The 23,823-nt window shown below is 38.0% G+C and overlaps 2 protein-coding genes across 5 annotated transcripts in view; both read left to right on the forward strand.

Moving 5' to 3' along the window:
- LOC107680503 (multidrug resistance-associated protein 7-like) overlaps positions 1 to 11,403 on the forward strand; it is a 16,220-nt gene extending 4,817 nt beyond the window's left edge. Inside the window, exons 4-22 of the mRNA XM_016476395.1 lie at positions 224 to 451; positions 610 to 766; positions 2,071 to 2,234; positions 2,421 to 2,500; positions 3,429 to 3,600; positions 3,696 to 3,794; positions 3,905 to 4,094; positions 4,226 to 4,300; positions 4,371 to 4,550; positions 4,638 to 4,767; positions 5,605 to 5,797; positions 5,942 to 6,285; positions 7,132 to 7,301; positions 7,733 to 7,893; positions 8,684 to 8,937; positions 9,935 to 10,080; positions 10,194 to 10,291; positions 10,384 to 10,496; positions 11,083 to 11,403. Of these exons, the coding sequence (XP_016331881.1) occupies positions 224 to 451; positions 610 to 766; positions 2,071 to 2,234; positions 2,421 to 2,500; positions 3,429 to 3,600; positions 3,696 to 3,794; positions 3,905 to 4,094; positions 4,226 to 4,300; positions 4,371 to 4,550; positions 4,638 to 4,767; positions 5,605 to 5,797; positions 5,942 to 6,285; positions 7,132 to 7,301; positions 7,733 to 7,893; positions 8,684 to 8,937; positions 9,935 to 10,080; positions 10,194 to 10,291; positions 10,384 to 10,496; positions 11,083 to 11,224 (3,096 nt within the window). The 3' untranslated portion in view covers positions 11,225 to 11,403. The remainder of the gene's footprint in view (positions 1 to 223; positions 452 to 609; positions 767 to 2,070; positions 2,235 to 2,420; positions 2,501 to 3,428; positions 3,601 to 3,695; positions 3,795 to 3,904; positions 4,095 to 4,225; positions 4,301 to 4,370; positions 4,551 to 4,637; positions 4,768 to 5,604; positions 5,798 to 5,941; positions 6,286 to 7,131; positions 7,302 to 7,732; positions 7,894 to 8,683; positions 8,938 to 9,934; positions 10,081 to 10,193; positions 10,292 to 10,383; positions 10,497 to 11,082) is intronic.
- Positions 11,404 to 11,635: 232 nt separating this feature from the next.
- Positions 11,636 to 23,807, forward strand: LOC107680501 (neuroblast differentiation-associated protein AHNAK-like). 4 transcript variants are annotated; one of them, XM_016476393.1, is made up of 6 exons: positions 11,636 to 12,049; positions 13,055 to 13,104; positions 13,372 to 13,465; positions 13,670 to 13,839; positions 13,920 to 20,195; positions 20,898 to 23,807. In XM_016476393.1, the coding sequence occupies exons 2-6, from the start codon at positions 13,102 to 13,104 to the stop codon at positions 23,166 to 23,168; spliced, it is 8,814 nt and encodes a 2,937-aa protein (XP_016331879.1). In that variant the 5' UTR covers positions 11,636 to 12,049; positions 13,055 to 13,101; the 3' UTR covers positions 23,169 to 23,807. The 4 variants fall into 4 exon arrangements, with proteins under 4 accessions (XP_016331879.1, XP_016331878.1, XP_016331877.1 ...); XM_016476392.1 differs by adding an exon at positions 12,602 to 12,668 and having other exon boundaries at positions 11,637 to 12,049; positions 13,920 to 23,807; XM_016476394.1 differs by having other exon boundaries at positions 11,646 to 12,049; positions 13,920 to 17,778; positions 20,212 to 23,807.
- The last annotated feature ends 16 nt before the right edge of the window (positions 23,808 to 23,823 follow it).

The raw sequence follows: 23,823 nt of genomic DNA on the forward strand, positions 1-23,823 counted from the left end.
TTTCTACATAAATATTATTACAAATATTAAAATACAATTTTCTTTTTAGATTAATATTATTATTGTTAAGAAAGTATGTAATATTAAATGTTTTTACTGTAATTTTAATCAAATAATATTTTTCTTTCACAAACAGTAAAAAAAAAAATCACACCGGACCCAAACTTTTGAACAGTAGTGTAGCTTCTGGGTAATTAAATATATAATATATTTTTGTCTTAAGCTAATGACGGAGATCCTCTTTGGGATTCGGGTCCTGAAGTACTATAATTGGGAGGAGCATTTCACTCAAAAGATTGCGGAGACCCGAAAAAAAGAGCTACATCACTTGAAACTTCTGAAGTACCTGGATGCTGTGTGTGTGTACACCTGGGCTGCTTTGCCCGTGGTCATCTCTATTCTCACCTTCATCACATACGTCCTGCTGGGAAACAATCTCACTGCTGCAAAGGTGTGTAGGTCACTTTAAATGAATATTCCAGGTTAAATCAAGGGCACCTGGAGAGAAAAAAGTGAACAGAGTTCACTCTGTGTGTAAATATTTCAAATATTTTTGAATATCTAAATATTGTTCCACACCTGCACTGCATTTTATGTTTTGTTTGGCAGGTGTTCAGTACTCTGGCTCTGGTGGGGATGCTCATTCTGCCTCTCAATGCCTTCCCATGGGTGCTGAATGGAACCCTTGAAGCCAAAGTGTCTTTGGACCGTATTCAGCGCTTCCTCACACTACAGGATCAGGACCTCACCGTCTATTACAGTCAAGGTACCTGACTTGTTTCTGTAAGGGTAAAACTAGTCCATACTTAAAGGAATAGTTCACCCAAAAATGAGCATTTGCTTAAAATTTACTAAGATGTAGATGAGTTTGTCTTTTTATGGGAACAGATTTGGAGGAATTAAGCATTACAACACTTGGTCACCAATGGATCCTCTGCAGTGAATGGGTGCCGTCAGAATGAGAGTCAAAACAGTTGCTAAAAACATCCACACCACTCCAGTTCATCAATTAACTTCATCTTAACTTCATCTGCATCTTGTGAAGCAAAAAGCTGCGTGTTTGTAATAAACAAATCCATCATTATGGTGTTCTAACTGAAAAAAAAAAACTCTCATTCTGACGGCACCCATTCACTGCAGAGGATCCATTTGTCAGCCAATGATGTAATGCTAAATTTCCCCAAATCTGTTCCCATGAAGAAACAAACTCATCTACATTTTGGATGACCCGAGGGTGAGCACATTTTCAGCAAGTATTCATTTTTGGTTGAACTATTACTTTAAGCACAACCCAAAAGTCTGGTGCTGTTTTACATTTCTCTCATTGGCTGTACTGTTATTTATCATTGGCTCTTTGGAATACTTTATTGATGAAAATTGGTTCGTTTGAACTTTATTCATCCAAAAATCTAAAAAATAATTATATATATGGTTTCTACACAAATATTATGTAGCTCATATTTAAAAATGAATGGTGTTCTTTTGAACTTTATTCATCAAAAAAGACCCGAGGGTGAGCACATTTTCAGCAAGTATTCATTTTTGGTTGAACTATTACTTTAAGCACAACCCAAAAGTCTGGTGCTGTTTTACATTTCTCTCATTGGCTGTACTGTTATTTATCATTGGCTCTTTGGAATACTTTATTGATGAAAATTGATAATTAATTAAATCATAAAAAAATAAATAATTGTAAATAAAACACGTCATGTAACCATAAAAATGGAAGCATGTAAAAGTGTTTTGAAATGAATGATATAAATAACTTAATTAAAATAAAAATAGAATGACTGAAATAACTTAAAATGTGAGGGGAATTCCTGTACTGATAGATCCATCTGTGCCTTTTTGTGGCGACATTCTTCTTTTACAAGATTTGAGTGTTTTTGTTTGTTTTCTTATTACTTGTCATTTAAACACAGTTATGAAATTCATCTAATGGTAAATGAAACTCTTATAAGACTGCTGCATCTTTATGCATGGCAGATTCATTAAATTAATAATGTACATAAAACATTGATTAATGCATTTAATTAGTGCGTTTTTAAATCGGTCATGATTTTTCTGCAGTGTGTCCTGAGGACCCTCTGTCTGCTGTTGAGATGGACCAGGCCAGTTTTTCCTGGAAGCAGTCAGAGGAAGATGATTCTATCAGTGTACCTGATGACAAGACAGAGGATGGGTCACTAAAACGCAGCTTTTATCTGCATGCACTCAATCTCAGCATTAAAAGGGTATGTGCTTCAGCAGGAGCAATTAGCCGTTAATTTGTGCTTAAGTGGACCATCAGAAGAGCAGTTGTTTCACTTTCATTCATATAAATATATTTGTCTCCTTTAAAATTTGTTTTCAAATGTGTCATCAGTTTGAATAATGAAGAAGTCTATAAATTTGTAAATGTTTCTGCTTTCTGGCTCTAGGGCTCTCTGGTGGCTGTGGTGGGAAAGGTTGGCTGTGGGAAAAGTTCCCTGTTGGCCGCCATAACAGGAGAGCTTACCAGGTACTGATTTATAATACATGTATAAAGTTACTCTTTAAAGGGAAAGTATATACATTAACATTCTAAAATAGATTAAAAATAAATTCAAGAAAACTAGTGCAAGGGTCATGCACACCTGACACTGATGCGTGGATGCGTAGGATCAAAAAAGAAATCTAGTAGAAAAAAAAGAAAAAGGATCCCGCACACTATAGCTTGCATATAAAATATCTTTATTGAAGGTCGAGTGACCAAAATGCTGTAGTTAATAAAGATATTTTTATATGTAAGCTGGAGTGTGCGGGATCCTTTTTCTTCTTTTTTTTTTCCTACTAAAATAGAACCAAACTAAACTAAAATTTGCTCAAAAGACTGCATTTGTTTTCACCAGAAATACAACAAAACAGCAATAATGTGAAATACTATTACAATGTAAAATAGCTGTTTTGTATTTTAATATATTAAAAAAAATAAAATGTCATTTACTTTTGTGATGCAAAGCTGAATTTTCAGCATCATTACTCCAGTATTCACTGTCATGATCTATTAAAAATCATTCTAATATGCTGATCGAGTAACATTTTTTATTATTATTAATGTTGAAAACAGCTGTACTGCTTAATATTTTTGTGGAAACAGTGATGCATTTTTTTTCAGGATCCTTTGATGAATAGAAAGTTCAAAAGAACAATTTATTTGAAATTGAAATCATATACATTTCTTTAGTGTCACGTTTGATCAATTGGTGTCCTTGCTGAATAAAAGTATCAGTTTCTTAAAAAAACAAAAACATTTGAATAGCAGAATTTTCTAAATGTTTAAATATTTATATATATTGATAATTTTAATATTTTACAGTTTCCTTTTTGCCGCAAGTGCAACAGAAATTATGCACTTTGCCTTTAAAGGTGTACATAATTCACATTCTTCGTGATTTTGTCTCGCGTAGGAGTGGAGGGGAAGTATTTGTTCGGGGAAGAGAGCAGGGATTTGGACTGGCTGTTCAAGAGCCGTGGATCCAGCATGCAACAGTACAGGACAACATTCTTTTTGGCAGGGACTTTGACAGCACGTTCTATCAAGCTGTGATTGAGGCCTGTGCCCTTGCAGATGACCTAAATGTAGGTGTATATCTAGCTATCCTTGCATGCAGTTTTTCCCATGATTTCCTTGTGGAAAAGCTATAACTGACACACTGTCATACTATTTTGTTCAGATCTTGCCTGGTGGCGATCAGACGGAGGTTGGAGAGAATGGTGTCACTCTGAGCGGAGGACAGAAAAGCCGCCTCGCTTTGGCCCGGGCTGTTTATATGGTACAAGGTTTTTTTAAACTCTCAGATAGATGATGCTCAGACAGAAAGTTCATACAGGTTGGGGCAGAAATATGATGTGTGTATGTATGGTACATTCTCTCATATTTCAGGATAAAGAAATCTACTTGCTAGATGATCCTTTAGCAGCTGTGGATGCTGATGTTGCCCACCACCTGATGGAGAAATGCATCTTGGGGATCCTCAAGAACAAGACCAGAATTCTTTGTACTCATCGGATAGAGTTTGTGGATAAGGCAGATGTGGTGGTGCTGATGGACAATGGGATGATTGTAAAAACAGGTACTAGCTTTCACAAAGCATGCCCTCTTGGCTCTTTAAATAGAAACTTTGTGAGTTTACTAATGCATTGATTGCTATTTCTAATAAACTCTCTGCTTTGTCTTTGTCTTTTTTTTTTTTTTTTGGTTAAGGGACGCCAAATGAAGTTCTTTCTTTGGTAAAAGCCCCTAAAGACTGCAAGAACAACAGCAATGCTAAGGAGAAAGGTACTGATGCTTTTCAAATGAACGAGAGAACCATGTCCATGAACTTATGCAAATAAGCCTTCTTTCTCAGATGCTATAGGCCGAGAGGAAGAGGAAGCCAATGAGCCGGAGCTAGTGGCAGAGCTGAAGATGTTTGGGGAGGAGCAGAAGCAAATGGGCAAGCTGTCCTGGGCTGTGTACCGCTCCTATTGGAGGGCAGTGGGTGGATGCATAGCTGTGGCTGTTCTGCTCTCCCTTTTTCTAATGCAAGGTATTAACCGCTGTATCAATATCAGCTGTATGTATTATAAAATATCACTACGGCACTACAATAACTACTTGGATTTGTCCTACACAGCCTCCAAAAATGTGTCCGACTGGTGGCTTTCTCATTGGATTTCCCATTTGAAAGACAATACGACTGAGCTGGTGTCACTGTCAGCTGATCCACTCTTAACGCTGACCTTCCTCTCTCCTGAGAGACTTATGTGAGTTAGATGTTTCATTAAATGATTTTATTCATTTAATGAATTCATTTAATGATTAATTCTTCTATTACACTACCTTTCAAGAGTTTGGGGTCTGTAAGATTTTTTTAAAGAGCATAAGGCTGCATTTAGTTGATCAATAATACAATAAAAATAATAATATTGTTAAATATTATTACAATTTAAAAGAACTGTTAATTAATTTTAAATTGTAATTTATTCCTGTGATCAAAGCTGAATTTTCAACATCATTACTCCAGTCCTCGGTGTCACATGATCTTTCAGAATTCATTCCAATATGCTGATTAGCTGCACAAGAAACTTTTCTGATTATTATCAGTGTTAAATACAGTTTAATATTTTTATGGAAGCCATGATACATTTTTTTTCTGGATTCTTCAATGAATAGAAAGTTCAAAAGAACAGCATTTATTTGAAGTAGACGTTATTGTAATGTCTTTACCGTCACTTTTCATCACTTTAATGCATCCATGCTGAATTCAAGTGTTAATTTCTTTCAAACAATCTTATAATATAAAGTATGAACTATAAAGTAACAGAAAAATAAAGTTAAACTCATTATTTCACCTTTAAATAGGCAGAACATTATATACTTATATATTTTTCTTCCAAAATACTGCTTTTATTTGACATGAAAATAACAAAGAGTCTGGATATCTCATTTATATCTATGCCAGAAATCTTATTTAATGCCTTATAACATTCTCTTTTAGGTAGATATTATGTAGAAATCGTGTTTCTGTCTTGTGCCACAGCTGCAGCTCATTTAACTTGTTTTGATTAGATTATCTCCATATACTCTATCACTCTTTTTAGGTTTCACGCACCTGACAGAGGTTCCGAGACTTCGGGGAATGTGAGCTCTGAGCTGAAGTTTTACATGACCGTGTATGGATCTCTGGCTGCAGCAAACACCGTCTTTACAGCTGCTCGAGCCTTTCTCTTTGCTTATGGAGCAATCTGTGCTGCGACTGTTGTTCATAAGAGACTGCTGTCCAGTGTGCTAAAGGTAATGATCCACAGCACTGTTTTCATCACCTTCGGCGAAGATGGTTAAAAGTTATTTCTAAACTGAAAAAAAAAAGATGTAGATGTCACTTCTTTTGATATCGTGTATATAAAGTACATTATTCATTTGCCTCTTCCATTCTAGGCCACTATGACGTTTTTTGACACTACACCCTTGGGTCGCATCCTGAATCGTTTCTCCTCAGATATTTACAGTGTGGACGACTCTCTCCCCTTTGTCTTAAACATTCTCCTGGCCAATGTGTTTGGGCTGCTCGGGATGCTGCTTGTCATGTGCTATGGGCTGCCTTGGGTGCTGCTTCCTTTACTTCCTCTGGGGGTGCTCTACTACCAAACTCAGTGTTTTTATCGTCACTCGTCTCGAGAGCTGAAACGTCTGTGTAGCCTCACGCTCTCTCCAGTTTATTCACACTTCTCCGAAACGCTCAGCGGCCTGTCTACAGTGCGGGCCAGTGGACACACTGCCAGGTCTGAAAACTAGCTGTACTATTGTACTCAAATCATTTCATTTGCATTGATGTTTGGTTTAAAGAAATGTCTGGGTCATATTTCACAGTAAAATAAAAAAAAAGTGAAGTAAAAAGTATTTTGCATAAAGAAAATTAAGCTATTTTTGTTGCATTGTGACTATTATTAATTATTGATTTAGTAATGATTCTTTTGATCAGCATTAATTAAAATCAATACAGCAAATGCTACTAATTTCACTTTTTTTGTAAAATAATGTTATTATCATACAGGACTTTTCTGTATTACAAAAAAAATATTACAGCAATGTGATTTATTTATATATATATATTTTTTGCTTTTAGAGGAAAATTGCTGTAATAAGCTTTTTTTTTTCTTTATGCAAATTTCCTCTGTAATATGCTGTCTTTTCTCATTTGACTTTGAGGTGAAATATGACCTGAACATTTTACTGACAGTTCACTCCTTTACAATACAAATATTTTTCATGTCTTGTTTTTTTAAGTAACTCAATGATAAAACAGAAACAAACTCAAGTGTTGTTATTGAGTAATGAGTTCCCTCAATATTAATTAACACCTACTTGATGACACTGAGATAAATGTTGAATGTAACCTGAATAGGGTTGCAAAGGGGTGGAAAATTTCTGGTAAATTTCCGGAAACTTTCCAACAATCCCTGGAAGATTCCAAAAAAAATCCTGGAAAGTTTCCAAAATTTCTGGAATGTTTCCGAAATCTACTGGAAATTTTCCACCTTTTTTCAACCCTAAACCTGAAGTTTGATAATTCCCTGACAGTGCTTGCAATGCTGAATAGAACTGTATTTTTGTGTGTTTGAGAGCAGATTCGAGGAGGAGAATGAGAGGCGTCTGGAACAGAATCAGCGCTGTCTCTTTAATAGTAATGCTGCCATGCAGTGGCTGGACATTCGGCTGCAGATGATCGGTGTCACTGTAGTAACCGGCATCAGCTTGATCGCTGTGATCCAGCATCAGCTCAAATCCATCGACCCAGGTTAGCCTCTTAATAAGATTAGTGTAAATTCACATGTAAGGCATTTATTAGCAGGTGCTCTTTAACAGAATCTTTAGCTTCATGTCAGACAGCTACGGTCAACAGAGCATTGAGAATGTTAACTATTGGGCAAATTATAAATTCAAATAATAGGTCTGTGCCGGATTGGTAACTCTTATTTCTGTATCTTAACTAATTTTCAAAGCAACATCTCATCTGAAATCATTTGAAAAACCATGTCTATTACGGTCTTGTGCAGACAGATTCACATGTTCTTTATTGGTCTATAATGGAACATTTACGAAACCCAACTATACTGCAGCACTATTGTCCAGTTTTAGAAGATCATCGTCCAGTTCAGCCGTAAGGCCTTCAAAATGGTTTACAGTTTGTGCTAAAATTGTGCTGAAATCTCTTCTATGTTCTGTCAGGGCTGGTGGGTCTGTCTCTGTCCTATGCACTGTCCATCACCAATCTGCTGTCAGGCCTGATTTTCAGCTTTGCGCAGACAGAGATGCAGTTGGTGAGCATAGAGCGTACAGAGGAGTATTCCACCAACATCCCGCAGGAGCCTCAAGAAGCCAGCACTGAGGTTAGAGGAGTGATATATTTACCCCAAAAACTGAATCAGGGCCAAGTGTGATTAAAGTTTCACAACCTTTTTTGGTAGAATATTTTAAAGGAATAGCTCACACAAAATTAAAAATTTACCCTCAGGCTGTCCAAGATGTAGATGAGTTTGTTTCTTCATTGGAACAGATTTGGAGAAATGTAGCATTGCATCACTTGCTCACCAATGGATCCTCTGCAGTGAATGGGTGCCATCAGAATGAGAGTCCAAACAGCTAAGAAAAAAATAACAATAATCCACAAGTAATTCACACCACTCCAGTCCATCAATGAATGTCTTCTGAAGCAAAAAGCTGCATGTTTGTAAGAAACAAATCCATTATTAAGATTTTTAACTTGCAAACTGTTGCATACAGCTAAATTATGAGTCCTCATATCCATAATATTGCTTTCTCCAGTTGAAGTTAAAAAGTTAAAAACATCTTGATGGATTTGATTATGAAAAACACGCAGCTTGTGGATTACTTGTAGATTATTGTGATGTTTTTGGACTCTCATTCTGACGGCACCCATTCCCTGCAGAGGATCCTTTGGTGAGCAAATGATGCAATGTAAAATTTCTCCAAATGTATTTCTTTGAAGAAACAAACTCATCTACATCTTGGATGCCTTAATGGCCTATTTATTTATTTCAAAATCTGAAGTATTGCTTGTATTTCTATAGCAAACCCCAGGTTGTGCGACCTTGTATATTATTCAGAATGTCATTAAAGTGTAACACAAAACCTTATCATGAAACTCTACATCTGCAGGTTCTAGAATCGTGGCCTGAAAAGGGCCGGGTTGAGTTTGTGGGTGCTGTGTTGGTGTACCGGCCGGGCTTGCCTAACGCTCTTGATGGGGTCAGCCTGGAGGTATTACCTGGTGAGAGGGTGGGCATTGTAGGGCGTACAGGCTCTGGGAAATCCTCATTGTTCCTCGCCCTTTTCCGTATGGTGGAGCTGAACCAGGGTCAAATCCTGCTGGATGGAGTCGACATCAGCTCGGTTAGACTTAGTAACCTGCGGTAAGGGTTAAGTCACTGTATGTTTGATGGTTTTCTTAGTAAGATCAATGTGTTTTTTTAATGCAGCCTTGGTCAGCATAAGAGACTTAAAAACATAAAAAAAATACAAACCACAAACTTTTAAAGGGGTCATATGATGCTGCTAAACAAAGAACATTATATGGTGTAATGAAATGTGCTTATGCGGTTTAAGGTTAAAAAAAAGACATTATTTTCCACATACTGTACATTATTGTTTCTCCTCTATGCCCACTGCTCAAAACTCGCGTTTGAATCATCAGTGGCAAATCCTTTAAATATGAAAACATTTCAAACAATATGACAACAACAGCATTATTTGTCAGAACACCAGCATTGTAGTCTACTCTACCAGGATCAGGAAACAGTCCTCTGTAAAATGTGTTGCTCACATCTAAATATTTGGGTTGAACTGTTCTGGAACAGTGTTGTAAATACAACTTAACCACTGATTTCTAGTCGTGTCCTCTTTTGGAAGACCAAACAAAGTAGTTTCGCTTTCATAACGAAACGCACAGCGTCTTCACGACATGGTGGCGGCGGCAACAATACTACGGCGAGAATAAAAGTTACACCTTCTTTCTTTGCGTGAACATTTGGGCGGCGTTATGCAAATCTTCCCACACAGTGACATAGACATGTGGGGACGTGTTTAAACGAGGCGTTTTAGGAGGGCGTGGACGAGTCTTAACTTTTATAAAGAATATCTCTTTGGGTTTGAGACTTTAGTCTTTGCAACTTTAGGGATCTTATCTATTCACGAACAGCTTGTAACACTCCAAAGAGAAAGGAAAACTTGAAATCGCATCATATGATGCCTTTAAACATTTCACATTATGTCAAAAAAAATCACTGGTAAGCAGAAGAACTGCAAATATTTCTTACGACAAAGACTTGTGAGGTAAAAAGTGTTCATTGTGTTTTTAATATGGTCTCTGCAAATAATAAGAATTTGTTATGTTTGGGTTGCCCTCTATAGATCAAAGCTGGCCATCATCCCTCAGGATCCCTTCCTGTTCTCCAGCACAGTGCGAGAGAACCTTGATCCCCATGGCCGTCATCCAGACTTCCGGTTGCTAGATGCCCTTGAGCAATGCCACCTGGGAGATGTAGTGCAGAGGATCGGTTAGAGTCAAACACTTTTGATTGTTGTGTCTTACTTGATAGGATTTATCTAGGGCATGAGAAAATGCTCTCTAATATTTTTTTTTTTGCTTTGTCTGTGTCTCCCATTACAGGTGGACTGGATTCGGAGGTTGGAGAGAGGGGAAAGTCTCTGTCTGTGGGCCAGAGGCAACTGCTGTGTCTTGCCCGTGCTCTTCTTACAGAGGCTAATGTATAAAACTAATGTAGAATTAAAGTACAACATAAACCATGTCAAACAAACAATCTTGACTTTGTACTTTAATGTTATTTATGTTTCAATAGATTTTATGCATTGATGAGGCCACAGCAAGCGTCGACCATAAAACTGACATGCTTCTGCAGAAAACTATCAGAGAAAAATTCAAAGATAAAACTGTTCTTACCATCGCCCACAGGTATCAAATTGCTTGTATACTTGCATATGGTTTATATTTGATTTTTCTTTTAATTGAACTTTGAGTATGGAATGAAAATAAAGAGGGAAAAATCCCTTTATAGCGATGCAAACTGATTTTCTTTTAAAAAACAATTGTAAACACAGTAACACTGCAAAGTGCACAGTTCTGTGAGGCATTTCTTAAATAAAACAGCAGATAGTTTTCACATTGTAAAAGAATATTTGCAACCATTTTATGATTGTTAATCCCCTTAAAATACTATAATTATCTCTGTTAACCCTTGTGCTGAACAGTCAAGCATTTAGGTAACATTAACATTACTAGTAAGTGCATGATTAGTTTTAAGAGAAGCTGCCGAAGAAAATGGCGAGTTCATCACTGCTTTGAAAGGTTAATAAATTCATATCATTAATTTAGTTTTCAGGGTTTATTTAGTTTTTGGGTGTCTTGTTGTTTGGTTGATAGAAATAAAAAAAACCTGGTAGTGACTACTTTTTGAATTAACGTAGCATGTTAAGTTAAAACACCTTTCAAGAACAATTCTGTTGCCATACAAACCCAACCAGTCTTTCTTATCCCACAGACTGAATACAATTATGGACTCTGACAGAGTGCTGGTGATGCATGCTGGGAAGGTGGTGGAGTTTGACAGCCCTGCTGCTCTGTGCCAAAGAGAAGACTCTGTTTTCCAGAAACTCTTGCGTGGTGGGGAAGATCGAGTTTAAAATACTGTATTTCCAGCTAAGAATGTAGAGTAGTTGGAGTCCTATGCATGGCCACTTGCATATGTGCAAATACCTGCAGTTTATCATGTTATACAATGTAAAACAATGTAAAACTCAGGGAAAATTGTTTGTTGTTTTAGAAACGGTCTCATTTGTATGGAATTGTTTTAGAAGTAAATGTGTTTTTTTTAAGTTATTGGTCTGTTTTCAGATTTGTATTTATTTTTATTTATTGGTCTTCAAGAGGATCTACTCAAAGTACTTTTTCTCTCTTCAAACAGGTAAAATGTGGGAGTCCCGCTAATATTTATTGTTCTAATATTTATTTCTGTGGTTTGAATGCATTCTCTCTTCCGAGAATTCACAATGCCTAATTGGTTTCATTAGAGGTGTGAACGCTTGTAATAAGCCGTCTCCACCCAGAACAACCTGAGTGAGAGTGACTACGCCTTGTACAGGTGGACGTTTTCCAACTTGTATGAGTCATATGGGTGTACATGTGTACATAGTTTAACCCTATTTTATAACCATTCCTTTTGATTTACTCCCATCAATCTAGAATTAGGGAGAGGTTTGTTTTTGTTATGTCACCCTGCCTCCAGTGCAGAACAGGCAGTGATGCTGAAGCTTTATGAGGTATTCGTTTGGCCTGGTTAAACCAGTTGGTCCACTCTTCAAGTGTATTACTTGCCGCAGTGAGAATACCATCAACAGTGAGAAGAGAACAGAGGTAAACACGGTCTCATCCAGTGAAAACTTGTCTTCAGCATGGCACATTATCACTGCTGACACTGAACAAGGATTTAAAAGCTCACTGGATACAAGGTAAGGCTTTTCTTTGCTGTTCAAATTTACAACAGTACTTTAGACTGAACTCTGTTGCGTAAAACAGCCCGTATGGTACTTAAAGTAAAGTTTGGTTGTTTAGCAAGCACAGGTGTCCAGCTGTTTTTGTTATGTATGACTATGCAGCACTCGCACATGTTATGCTGATTTAATTGTGTTTTTGCTGTCATTTAAGAGTGGTTTAATGTATTAATATTACAAACTGCACTTAAGTTGGGTATTAAAGTATTGCACAGGGACAGTTATAAGATATTTAAAGTTGTGAATTTGTACATTATCATTTCTTTGGGGACCACTTTTTCTAAATACTGTTACTGTCTATTACTCTGTATCAAAAATAATGTTTCTGAAGCCCACTTTTAGGTCCTCTACCTGTAATTTGTGTTTACTGTAAATATACAGGTTAATAGATCATATACTGTAGATGATAGTTAGTAATTAGATGTTTTTGTAACCTGTTTCAATGAAATGAGACAATTAAATCATTTTAATAAATAGTTGAGCAGATTATCAAAATATGTGCCCTTACAGATGATCATGGGTGCATCTGGTACCTCTACGATTTCGCATTTTTAATACAGAGGGTGTGGTTAACAAGGTGAGGTCTGTTCAGTTTCCTTTGTCTGGCCTAAACTCTTCCTAACGCCCTCTTGTTACACTATCCCTGAACAATTCCTTGGAATACCTCACAGTTTCATCAGTCTGCCAGTGGGATAAATGCAGATGTTTCATTAAGCATTAACGTCTTTAAGGATGAATTGCACACCAAGATAGATGCCCTTGTGTCAACTGGCAAAGTGTAAAGTACATTTAAAAGAAGTTAGTTTTGTTTGCTCAGTCTTGCTTGATTTTGAGGCAAGGGCTTTTTTCATTCAGTGATGTTCATAGTTGTTCAATGATGTTCACAATTACATGTGTCAATAATAATTAGCACTGAAACGTGGGTGTCTTGCTGCCGCTGAATCATTTCTTTTGCATCAACAGGTTTGAGATTTGGAGGCTTTTCTTCACTGTAAATATATACTAGTGAAATGGTATGATATCTTTATTTTATCCAATCTGAACTATATTTTGTGAACGCATTTTGTGTGATCTATCAAATATATTTTAAAGTTCATGTGCTTGCCATTATTAGGAATAAATGCTAAATAAATTATTAATTAAATATTAGTAGTGCAGTTGGCAGAGGTTTATGTTTATCAAAAAAATCTTTAATTTTTTTTTTTTTTTTCTATGCATGCATTTAATTTCAAGAAATATGAAAAATAAAATACACCATGATATTATCTTGTAACCTGCAGGCTCTTCGAAGAAGCCTCTCTGACAGCCTGCTACTTGAAGATGACAATGTGTCTGTAGAGGGTTTGGAATACACAGACCTGCACTTACATGAAGGTACAGTTTCGTGACTCTTTGAATATGATTTTTTTTTACATGTCATTGTATATTAATTGAGCCTTAGATTGCTGGTTCACTTTTACTGTGGAGAAAATGGCTTGCCATTAACACTGATATGGTGGAAATTTAAGGATAACTGTTTATAATAGAAAATTATAATAGCGTAAATAAATTTCACGCTACATTACATTTCCATTTAAGATGATGAAATTGTGGGTGCCAGTGGTCAGTTTGAACTAAAGAGGAATGAACAAAAGAAGAATGAAGCTGTGGACATTTTAAAGTTGATTGATAATGACAAGGGGATAACGAAGCATGGTATGAAATCCAGCAAGAGCTTGGAAAGCCTGGATATCAAAGCTCCAAATGAGGTCTGTGCACATCACATTGACATTTTTTTTTCTCATGAAACCCCCAAACAAATTAATTTATGATTCAAATGTTTCAACAGGTGTGGAAAGATTCATATGACAAGCTCTTCAATGCTAAAGTCAGGAAATTCATGAAAGGAAATAAAACTGTTAAGGAAAACAGACATGGCATACACAATGGGCCAGTGACAACCCAAACACTTGACCACAAAAGAGGTCAAGTAAATGTGTCGGCTTTACTTGAGAATGCAGATCGAATGCGTCTCACTCCATATGAAACAGAATTTGACAATCAAGTGGGGCCATTCATGGTCCATTATGATGCCAAGGATTCTACAGGTGAATATGACTCCGAAATGTTAGTACAAGGATCTGACCTGCTGAGATCAGCAAAGATCAAAACCAATATTTCAAGAGATGTTCCATCGCATCATTCCACAAAGAACTTGACCAGTGTTGATAGGGAAATCAACATACGTGGTGGAACATATACAGATCCAAAAATAGATGTTGGTATTAATGCACCAGATTCAAATCTTACACTGACAAATACCCAAGGATCTCCTGTGATGCACCTCACAAAAGGACATTTTAAAGGCCCAAAAGCAGTGCTTAATTCTTCTGATATGGATATGGATGTACCATCGGTTAATGTCAAGAAGACAAAATTTAAACTGCCAAAGTTTAGCCTCTCTGGAAACAAGAATACAGACATCAGTTATGATGGAAGTATGAAGGGGTCAAAACTGGCATACCCTGAAGTAGCTGCAGGTCTTAATGGTTCTGATATACAAATTGATGGACCAAAGGCTGATTTCAAAGGTCTAAAAACAGACCTTTCAGACATGGAAATGTCATCTGGAAAACTGAAAACGCCCACTTTCAGCATGCCTAATTTTGACCTGTCAGGACCCAAAATAAAAACACCTGACTATGATCTGTCCGCTCCCAAATTTAAGACCGACTTTGATTCACCAGACATCAACATCAGAGGTCATAAGCCAGATATCACAGGACCGGACATGGATGTTGATATTCCTGAAGGTACATATAAAGGACCAAATTTCAAGAAACCCAATCTTGACTTAAATGCACCTGATCTCGGCATAAATGTTCCTTCTGGTAACCTTAAACTGCCAAAAGTTGGCTTCTCTGGTAGCAAGCCAGAAGAACCTGATCTTAAAATCAAATCTCCAGACCTGAATCTCAAAAGCCCCAAAATTAAGGGAGGAATCGATACCCCAGACATGGACCTGACTCTGCCTCAAACTGATGTGAAAGGCCCGAACCTAGATATCAAATCACCTGATATTGATGTTAATGGCCAATCAGGCAAATTGAATACGCCAAAGTTAAAGATGCCCAGTTTTGGCCTGTCAGGTTTGAAGGGGCCACATATGAACATGGATGCTGACATTGATAAGCCAGACCTCAATCTGAGTGCATCAACTCTCAAACTAAATGCAGGGATAAACAGTCCTGATATTGACATTCATGGACCTAATGTTGATCTCAAAGGTCCACAAACAGATCTTACGCTTCCAGACATGGACATGCCATCTGGAAAAATGAAAAGGCCAACTTTCAAGATGCCTGATTTTGGTCTCTCAGGACCTAAAATGAAAAAGCCTGACTATGATGTGACTACTCCAGACATGGATCTTTCGGCCCCAAAGTTTAAGGCAGATTTTAATTCACCAGATGTCACGGCACCTGACATGAATGTTGATTTCCCTAAAGGTAAAATTCAAGGACCAAATTTGAAGACACCCAATATTAACATGAATGCACCTGACCTCGACATAAATGCTCCTTCGGGTAAACTGAAGCTGCCAAAATTTGACATCTCTGGTAAAAAAGCAGAAGGGCCAAATCTTAAAATCAAATCTCCAAACCTGAATCTCAAAAGCCCCAAAATAAAGGGAGGAATCGATACCCCAGACATGGATCTGACTCTGCCTCAAACTGATTTGAAAGGCCCGAACCTAGATATCAACTCACCTGATATTGATGTCAATGGCCCTTCAGGTAAATTTAATATGCCAAAGCTAAAGATGCCCAGTTTGGGCCTGTCAGGTTTGAAAGGGCCACATATGAACATGGATGTTGACATTGATCAGCCCGACCTTAATTTGAGCACATCAACTCCCAAACTAAATGCAGGGTTAAATAGTCCTGATATTGATGTACATGGACCTAATGTTGATATCAAAGGCCCGAAAACAGATCTTACACTTCCTGATATGAACATGCCATCTGGTAAAATGAAAGTTCCCACTTTCAAGAAGCCTGATTTTAGTCTCTCAGGACCCAAAATAAAGACTCCTGATTATGATCTAAAAACCCCTGAAATGGATCTGTCAGCTCCAGAGTTTAAGGCAGACTTTGATTCGCCAGATATCACAACCCCAGACTTGAATGTTGATATCCCTAAAGGGAAAATTAAAGGACCAAATTTCAAGAAACCCCATCTTGATGTGAATGCACCTGACCTTGACATAAATGCCCCTTCAGGTAAACTGAAACTGCCCAAGTTTGGTATCTCTGGTAGTAAGCCAAAAGGGCCTGATCTTAAAATCAAATCACCAGACCTGAATCTCAAATGCCCCAAATTTAAGGGAGGAATCAATACTCCAGACATGGATCTGACTCTGCCTCAAACAGATTTGAAAGGCCCAAACCTAGATATCAAATCACCTGATATTGATGTCAATGGCCCTTCTGGTAAATTGAATATGCCAAAGCTAAAAATGCCCAGTTTTGGCCTGTCAGGCTTGAAAGGGCCACATACGAAGATTGATGCTGACATTGATCAGCCCGACCTTAATCTGAGTGCAACAACTCCCAAACTTAATGCAGGGATAAATGGTCCAGATTTTGATATTCATGGACCTGATGCTGATTTCAATGGTCCAAAAACAGGCCTTGCGCTTCCAGACATAGACATGCCACCTGGAAAACTGAAAATGCCCACTTTCAAGATGCCTGATTTTGGTCTTTTAACATCAAAAATAAAGACACCTGAATATGATCTGAAGACTCCTGAAATGGATCTGTCAGCTCCGAAGTTTAAGGCAGACTTTGATTCCCCAGATCTCAACATTGGAGGTCATAAGCCAGATATCACAGCACCTGACATGAATGTTAATTTCCCAAAAGGAAAAATGAAAGGACCAAATTTCAAGAAACGCGATCTTGACATAAATGCACCTGATCTGAAGGGGAACATAAATTCCCCTTCAGCTAAACTGAAGCTGCCAAAATTTGGCTTCTCAAGTAGCAAGCCAAAACGGCCTGATCTTAAAATCAAATCTCCAAAGCTCAATCTCTCTAGCCCAAAAATGAAGGGAGGAATCAATACCCCAGACATGGATCTGACTCTGCCTAAAACAGATTTAAAAAGCCCGAATGTAGATATCAACTCACCTCATATTGATGTCAATGGCCCTTCAGGTAAATTTAATATGCCAAAGCTAAAGATGCCCAGTTTTGGCCAGTCAGGTTTAAAAGGGCCACATATGAATGTGGATGCTGACATTGACAGGCCTGACCTTAATCTAAGTGCATCAACTCCCAAACTAAATGCAGGGATAAATAGTCCTGATATTGACATTCATGGACCTAATGTTGATCTCAAAGGCCCGAAAACAGATCGTAAACTTCCAGACATGGACATGCCATCTGGAAAAATGAAAATGCCAACTTTCAAGATGCCTGATTTTGGTCTCTCAGGACCCAAAATAAAGACTACTGACTATGATCTGAAGACCCCAGAAATGGATCTTTCGGCTCCAAAGTTTAAGGCAGACTTTGATTCACCAGATATCACGGCACCTGACATGAATGTAGATTTCCCTAAAGGTAAAATTAAAGGACCCAATTTCAAGAAACCCAATCTTGATATGAATGCACCTGACCTTGACATCAGTTCCCCTTCAAGTAAACTGAAATTGCCCAAATTTGGTTTTTCTGGTAGTAAGCCAAATGGCCCAGATCTTAAAGTCAAATCTCCAGGCTTGAATCTCAAAAGCCCCAAAATAAAGGGAGGAATCGATACCCCAGACATGGATCTGAATCTGCCTCAAACTGATTTAAAAGGCCCGAACCTAGATATCAAATCACCTGATATTGATGTTAATGGTCAATCAGGTAAACTGAATATGCCAAAGCTAAAGGTGCCCAGTTTTGGCCTGTCAGGTTTGAAAGGGCCACATATGAACATGGATGCTGATATTGATAAGCGAGACCTCAATCTGAGTGCATCAACTCCCAAACTACATGCAGGGTTAAATAGTTCTGATATTGATGTACATGGACCTAATGTTGATCTCAAAGGCCCGAAAACAGATCTTACTTTTCCAGATATTGACAAGCCTTCTGGAAAAATGAAAATGCCCAATTTAAAGATGCCTAAGTTTGGTGTCTCAGGACCAAAAGTAAATACGCCTGGCTATGATTTGAAGACCCCTGAAATGGATCTGTCAGCTCCAAAATTTAAGGCAGACTTTGATTCTCCAGACCTAAATGTCAAAATCCCCAAAATAAAAGGAGGAATCGATACCCCAGACATGGATCTGACTCTGCCTCAAACTGATTTGAAAGGCCTAAACCTAGATGCCAAAACACCTGATATTGATATTAATGGCCCTTCAGGTAAATTTAATATGCCAAATCTAAAGATGCCCGGTTTTGGCCTGTCAGGTTTAAAAGGGCCAAATATGAATGTGAATGCTGACATTGATCAGCCCGACCTTAATTTGAGCGCATCAACTCCCAAACTACATGCAGGGTTAAACAGTCCTGATATTGATGTACATGGACCTAATGTTGATCTCAAAGGTCCGAGAACAGACCTTACTTTTCCAGATATTGACAAGCCTTCTGGAAAAATTAAAATGCCCAATTTAAAGATGCCTAAGTTTGGTGTCTCAGGACCAAAAGTAAAGATGCCTGACTATGATCTAAAGACCCCTGAAATGGATCTGTCAGCTCCAAAGTTTAAGGCAGACTTTGATTCCCCAGATCTCAACATTAAAGGTCATGAGCCAGATATCACAGGTCCAGACATTAATCTTGATTTCCCTAAAGGTAAATTTAAAGCACCAGACTTAAAGGCACCCAATCTTGACATGAGTGCACCTGACTTCGACATGAATGCCCCTTCAGGTAAATTGAAGCTGCCAAAATTTGGGTTTTCAGGTAGTAAGCTAAAAGGCCCAGATCTTAAAATCAAATCTCCAAAGATGAATCTCAAAAGCCCCAAAATGAAGGGAGGAATAGATGCCCCAGACATGGATCTGACTCTGCCTCAAACTGATTTAAAAGGCCCGAACCTAGATATCAATTCACCTGATATTGATGTTAATGGCCCTTCAGGTAAATTTAATATGCCAAAGCTGAAGATGCCCAGTTTTGGCCTGTCAGGTTTGAAAGGACCACGTATGAATGTGGATGCTGATATTGATCAGCCCGACCTCAATCTGAGCACATCAACTCCCAAACTAAATGCAGGAATAAATAGTCCTGATATTAATGTACATGAACCTAATGTTGATCTTAAAGGTCCAAGAACAGACCTTACTCTTCCAGACATTGACAAGCCTACTGGAAAAATAAAAATGCCGACTTTAAAGATGCCTAAGTTTGGTGTCTCAGGACCAAAAATAAAGACGCCTGACTATGATTTGAAGACCCCTGAAATGGATCTATCAGCTCCAAAGTTTGAGGCAGACTTTGATTCTCCAGACCTGAATCTCAAAAGCCCCAAAATAACGGGAGGAATCGATACCCCAGATATGGATCTGAATCTGCCTCAAACTGATTTAAAAGGCCCGAACCTAGATATCAAAACACCTGATGTTGATATTAATGGCCCTTCGGGTAAATTTAATATGCCAAAGCTAAAGATGCCCAGTTTTGGCCTGTCAGGTTTGAAAGGGCCACATATGAATGTGGGTGCTGATATTGATCAGCCTGACCTTAATCTGAGCGCATCAACTCCCAAACTAAAGGCAGGGTTAAATAGTCCTGATATTGATGTACATGGACCTAATGTTGATCTCAAAGGCCCAAAAACAGACCTTACTCTTCCAGACATTGACAAGCCTTCTGGAAAAATGAAAATGCCCACTTTAAAGATGCCCAAGTTTGGTGTTTCAGGGCCAAAAATAAAGACGCCTGACTATGATTTGAAGACCCCTGAAATGGATCTGTCAGCTCCAAAGTTTAAGGCCGACTTTGATTCCCCAGACCTGAACATTGAAGGTCATAAAACAGATATCACAGGTCCAGACATGAATCTTGATTACCCTAAAGGTAAATTTACAGCACCAGACTTAAAGACACCCAATCTTGACATGAATGCCCCTTCAGGTAAATTTAAGCTGCCAAAAATCGGGTTTTCAGGTAGTAAGCCAAAAGGCCCAGATCTTAAAATCAAATATCCAAAGCTGAATTTCAAAAGCCCCAAAATGAAGGGAGGAATAGATGCCCCAGACATGGACTTGACTCTGCCTCAAACTGATTTGAAAGGCCCAAACCTAGATTTCAAATCACCTGATGTTGATATTAATGGCCCATCAGGTAAATTTAATATGCCAAAGTTAAAGATGCCCAGTTTTGGCCTGTCAGGTATGAAAGGGCCAAATATGAATGTAGATGCTGACATTAATAAGCCTGACCTTAACTTGAATACATCAGCTCCTAAACTAAATGCAGTGTTAAGTGGTCCTGATATTGACTTAAATGGACCCAATGCTGATTTTAAAGGCCCAAAAACAGACCTTACTCTTCCAGACATTGACAAGCCTTCTGGAAAAATGAAAATGCCCACTTTAAAGATGCCCAAGTTTGGTGTCTCAGGGCCAAAAATAAAGACGCCTGAATATGATTTGAAGACCCCTGAAATGGATCTGTCAGCTCCAAAGTTTAAGGCTGACTTTGATTCCCTAGACCTGAACATTGAAGGTCATAAGCCAGATATCACAGGGCCAGACATGAATCTTGATTTCCCTAAAGGTAAATTTACAGCACCAGACTTAAAGACACCCAATCTTGACATGAATGGACCTGACCTTGACATAAATGCCCCTTCAGGTAAATTTAAGCTGCCAAAAATCGGCTTCTCGGGTAGCAAGCCAAAAGCTCCAGATCTGAATCTCAAAAGCCCCAAAATGAAGGGAGGAATCAATACCCCAGACATGGACCTGACTCTGCCTCAAACTGATTTAAAAGGCCCAAACCTAGATATCAATACACCTGATATTGATGTTAATGGCCCTTCAGGTAAATTGAATATGCCAAAGTTAAAGATGCCCAGTTTTGGCTTGTCAGGTTTGAAAGGGCCACATATGAACGTGGATGCTGACATTGATCAGCCCGACCTTATTTTGAATGCATCAACTCCTAAACTAAATGCAGGGATTAATGGTCCTGATTTTGACATTCATGGACCTAATGCTGATTTCAAGAGTGCAAAAACCAACCTTGCATTTCCAGACATGGACATGCCTTCTGGAAAACTGAAAATGCCCACCCTCAAGATGCCTGATGTTGATTTCTCAGGACCCAAACTCAAAACATCGGGCTATGATCTGAATACCCCTAAAATGGATCTGTCAGCTCCAGAGTTTAAGGCAGACTTTGATTCACCAGACCTCAGCATCAGAGGTCATAAGTCAGATATCACAACCCCAGACTTGAATATTGATTTACCTAAAGGTAAAATGAAAGAACCAAATTTCAAGAAACCCAATCTTGATTGGAACACTCCAGACTTTGACATTGATGCACCTTCAAGCAAATTTAAACTGCCAAAGCTGGGCTTCTCAGACAGCAAGCCAGAAGGACCTGATCTTAAAGTCAGATCTCCAAAGCTGAATCTCAAAAGCCCAAAAATAAAGGGAGGAATCGATACCCCAAACATGGATCTGACTCTGCCTCGGTCTGATTTGAAAGGCCCAAACCTAGATATCAAATCACCTGATATTGATTTTAATGGCCCTTCAGGTAAAATTAATATGCCAAAGTTAAAGATGCCCAGTTTTGGCCTGTCAGGTTTGAAAGGGCTACATATGAATATGGATGCTGACATTGATCAGCCCGGCCTTAATCTGAGCGCATCAGCTCCCAAATTAAATGCTGGGATTAATCGTCCTGATATTGACATTCATGGTCCTAATGTTGATCTTAAAGGTCCAAGAACAGACCTTACACTTCCTGACATGGACATGCGATCTGGACAAATGAAAATGCCTGCTTTTAAGATGCCTGATATTGGTTTCTCAGCACCCAAAATAAAGACACCTGACTATGATCTAAAGACACCTAAAATGGACCTCTCGACTCCGAAGATTAAGACAGAATTTGATTCCCCAGACTTCAGTATCAGAGGTCATAAGCCAGATATCACAGCCCCAGATATGAATGTTGATTTCCATAAAGGCAAAATAAAAGGACCAAATTTCAGGAAACCCAGTGTTGATGTGAACGCACCAGACTTTGACATTGATTCTCCTTCTGGGAAAATTAAACTCTCAGGAAACATGCCAGAAGGAACAGATGTTAAATTCAGCTCTCCAAAGATGAATCTTAAAACCCCCCAAATTAAAGGAGGAATTGATAGCCCTGATTTTCATGGGCTGAGGTCTGATGTTGATTTTGGTACCTATACACAAATGCATGCTAACAGCTTTGCAGTCCCAAGAGGTAAAACAAAAGCAAACATAACGTATGGTCTTGATGCTCCCTCAAGAGACGTCAGAATACCGACTCATCAGAAATATAGTGCCCCAGAATTTAACATGCAGGACCCCTATTATGACTTGAACAGAGACATGAAAGTTTCAGGAATAGCTCAGTGGGCTACAATGCAAAAACATGTCTCTGGCCAGACCAGAATCTCTGGAGTAGGTCCAACATCTTCAGATGTTTACTACAATGATATGTCTGGGGCATTCAGGTCAGGACATCATAAAACAAAAGCAAGTAGCTTTGATATTGATGGCAACTGGAACAATATATCAGTGCCTAAACTTCAAGTTTCAAGAAATAGAGAAAATGTAGCTGTGAGAAATTCAAATATGGGAATGAATACCGTGCAAAGATCAGGTGATAATGCAGGTTATTATAGGAAGATGGTTCCTAGACGTTATTACACTACTGATGATATATGCTACACTTACAAAGGGATGCCTAGAAGAGATGGATGGGGCAACTGGCAAATTGACCATAGTCGCAGACAGACAATGAGACAGCTGCAAATACATGCGATGGATCTGGAGGTTCCAGAAAGCACTTTGAAATGGTCGAAATTTAACATCTTAAACTAATGTAGGATCATTAAAAGAAAGGGATGTGGGAGACAAGAACGAGCTTGTCCTCAGCAATCTTGTTTACAGGGCTGATAAGAACTAATAGCATATTTAAAACTATAAAAACTTAGAGTAGATACTGTAAATGTGCTTGAGCAAACTTAAAACTGATGAACAAGCCTTTCCCTAAAGGAGATGTTATTGAAATGTTAGCATAAACTTGCACTTACAGTATCATAGATCATTAGGTTATAACTTTTTTAAAGAGTTTATGTACTATATGTATGTGACAAAATATGTGAAAATATTATGTCGATCTTGCCTGATTAAATATTGTAAATCATATATATTTTGTAAATTATGTAAAATGCTACAGTAATGTATAAATACAGTGTGGATGAAATATACACATGTAAAAAGGTTTGTCTGGAAAAGGTTTGTTTGGATAATATCTCGTTTCTTGACAACTTTTTGTTTAGTTTTTGCACATTTTTAGTGCTCATTGATACAATAAGGTACACGTAGGGGGATTTGTTTTGATGGATGTATATAAATCATTTGTGAAATATTCCTACTGACATTGTTGCTTCAAGATACAAAAGCAGTTGTTGTAGAATACTTCAAATGTTATGCAATTAAAATATACATTATGTACCATTTTCTGAAGTGGTTA

This window comes from Sinocyclocheilus anshuiensis, unplaced genomic scaffold, assembly GCF_001515605.1.
Source record: "Sinocyclocheilus anshuiensis isolate Anshui unplaced genomic scaffold, SAMN03320099.WGS_v1.1 scaffold308, whole genome shotgun sequence".
In the NCBI taxonomy this organism is placed as follows: Eukaryota; Metazoa; Chordata; class Actinopteri; order Cypriniformes; family Cyprinidae; genus Sinocyclocheilus; species Sinocyclocheilus anshuiensis.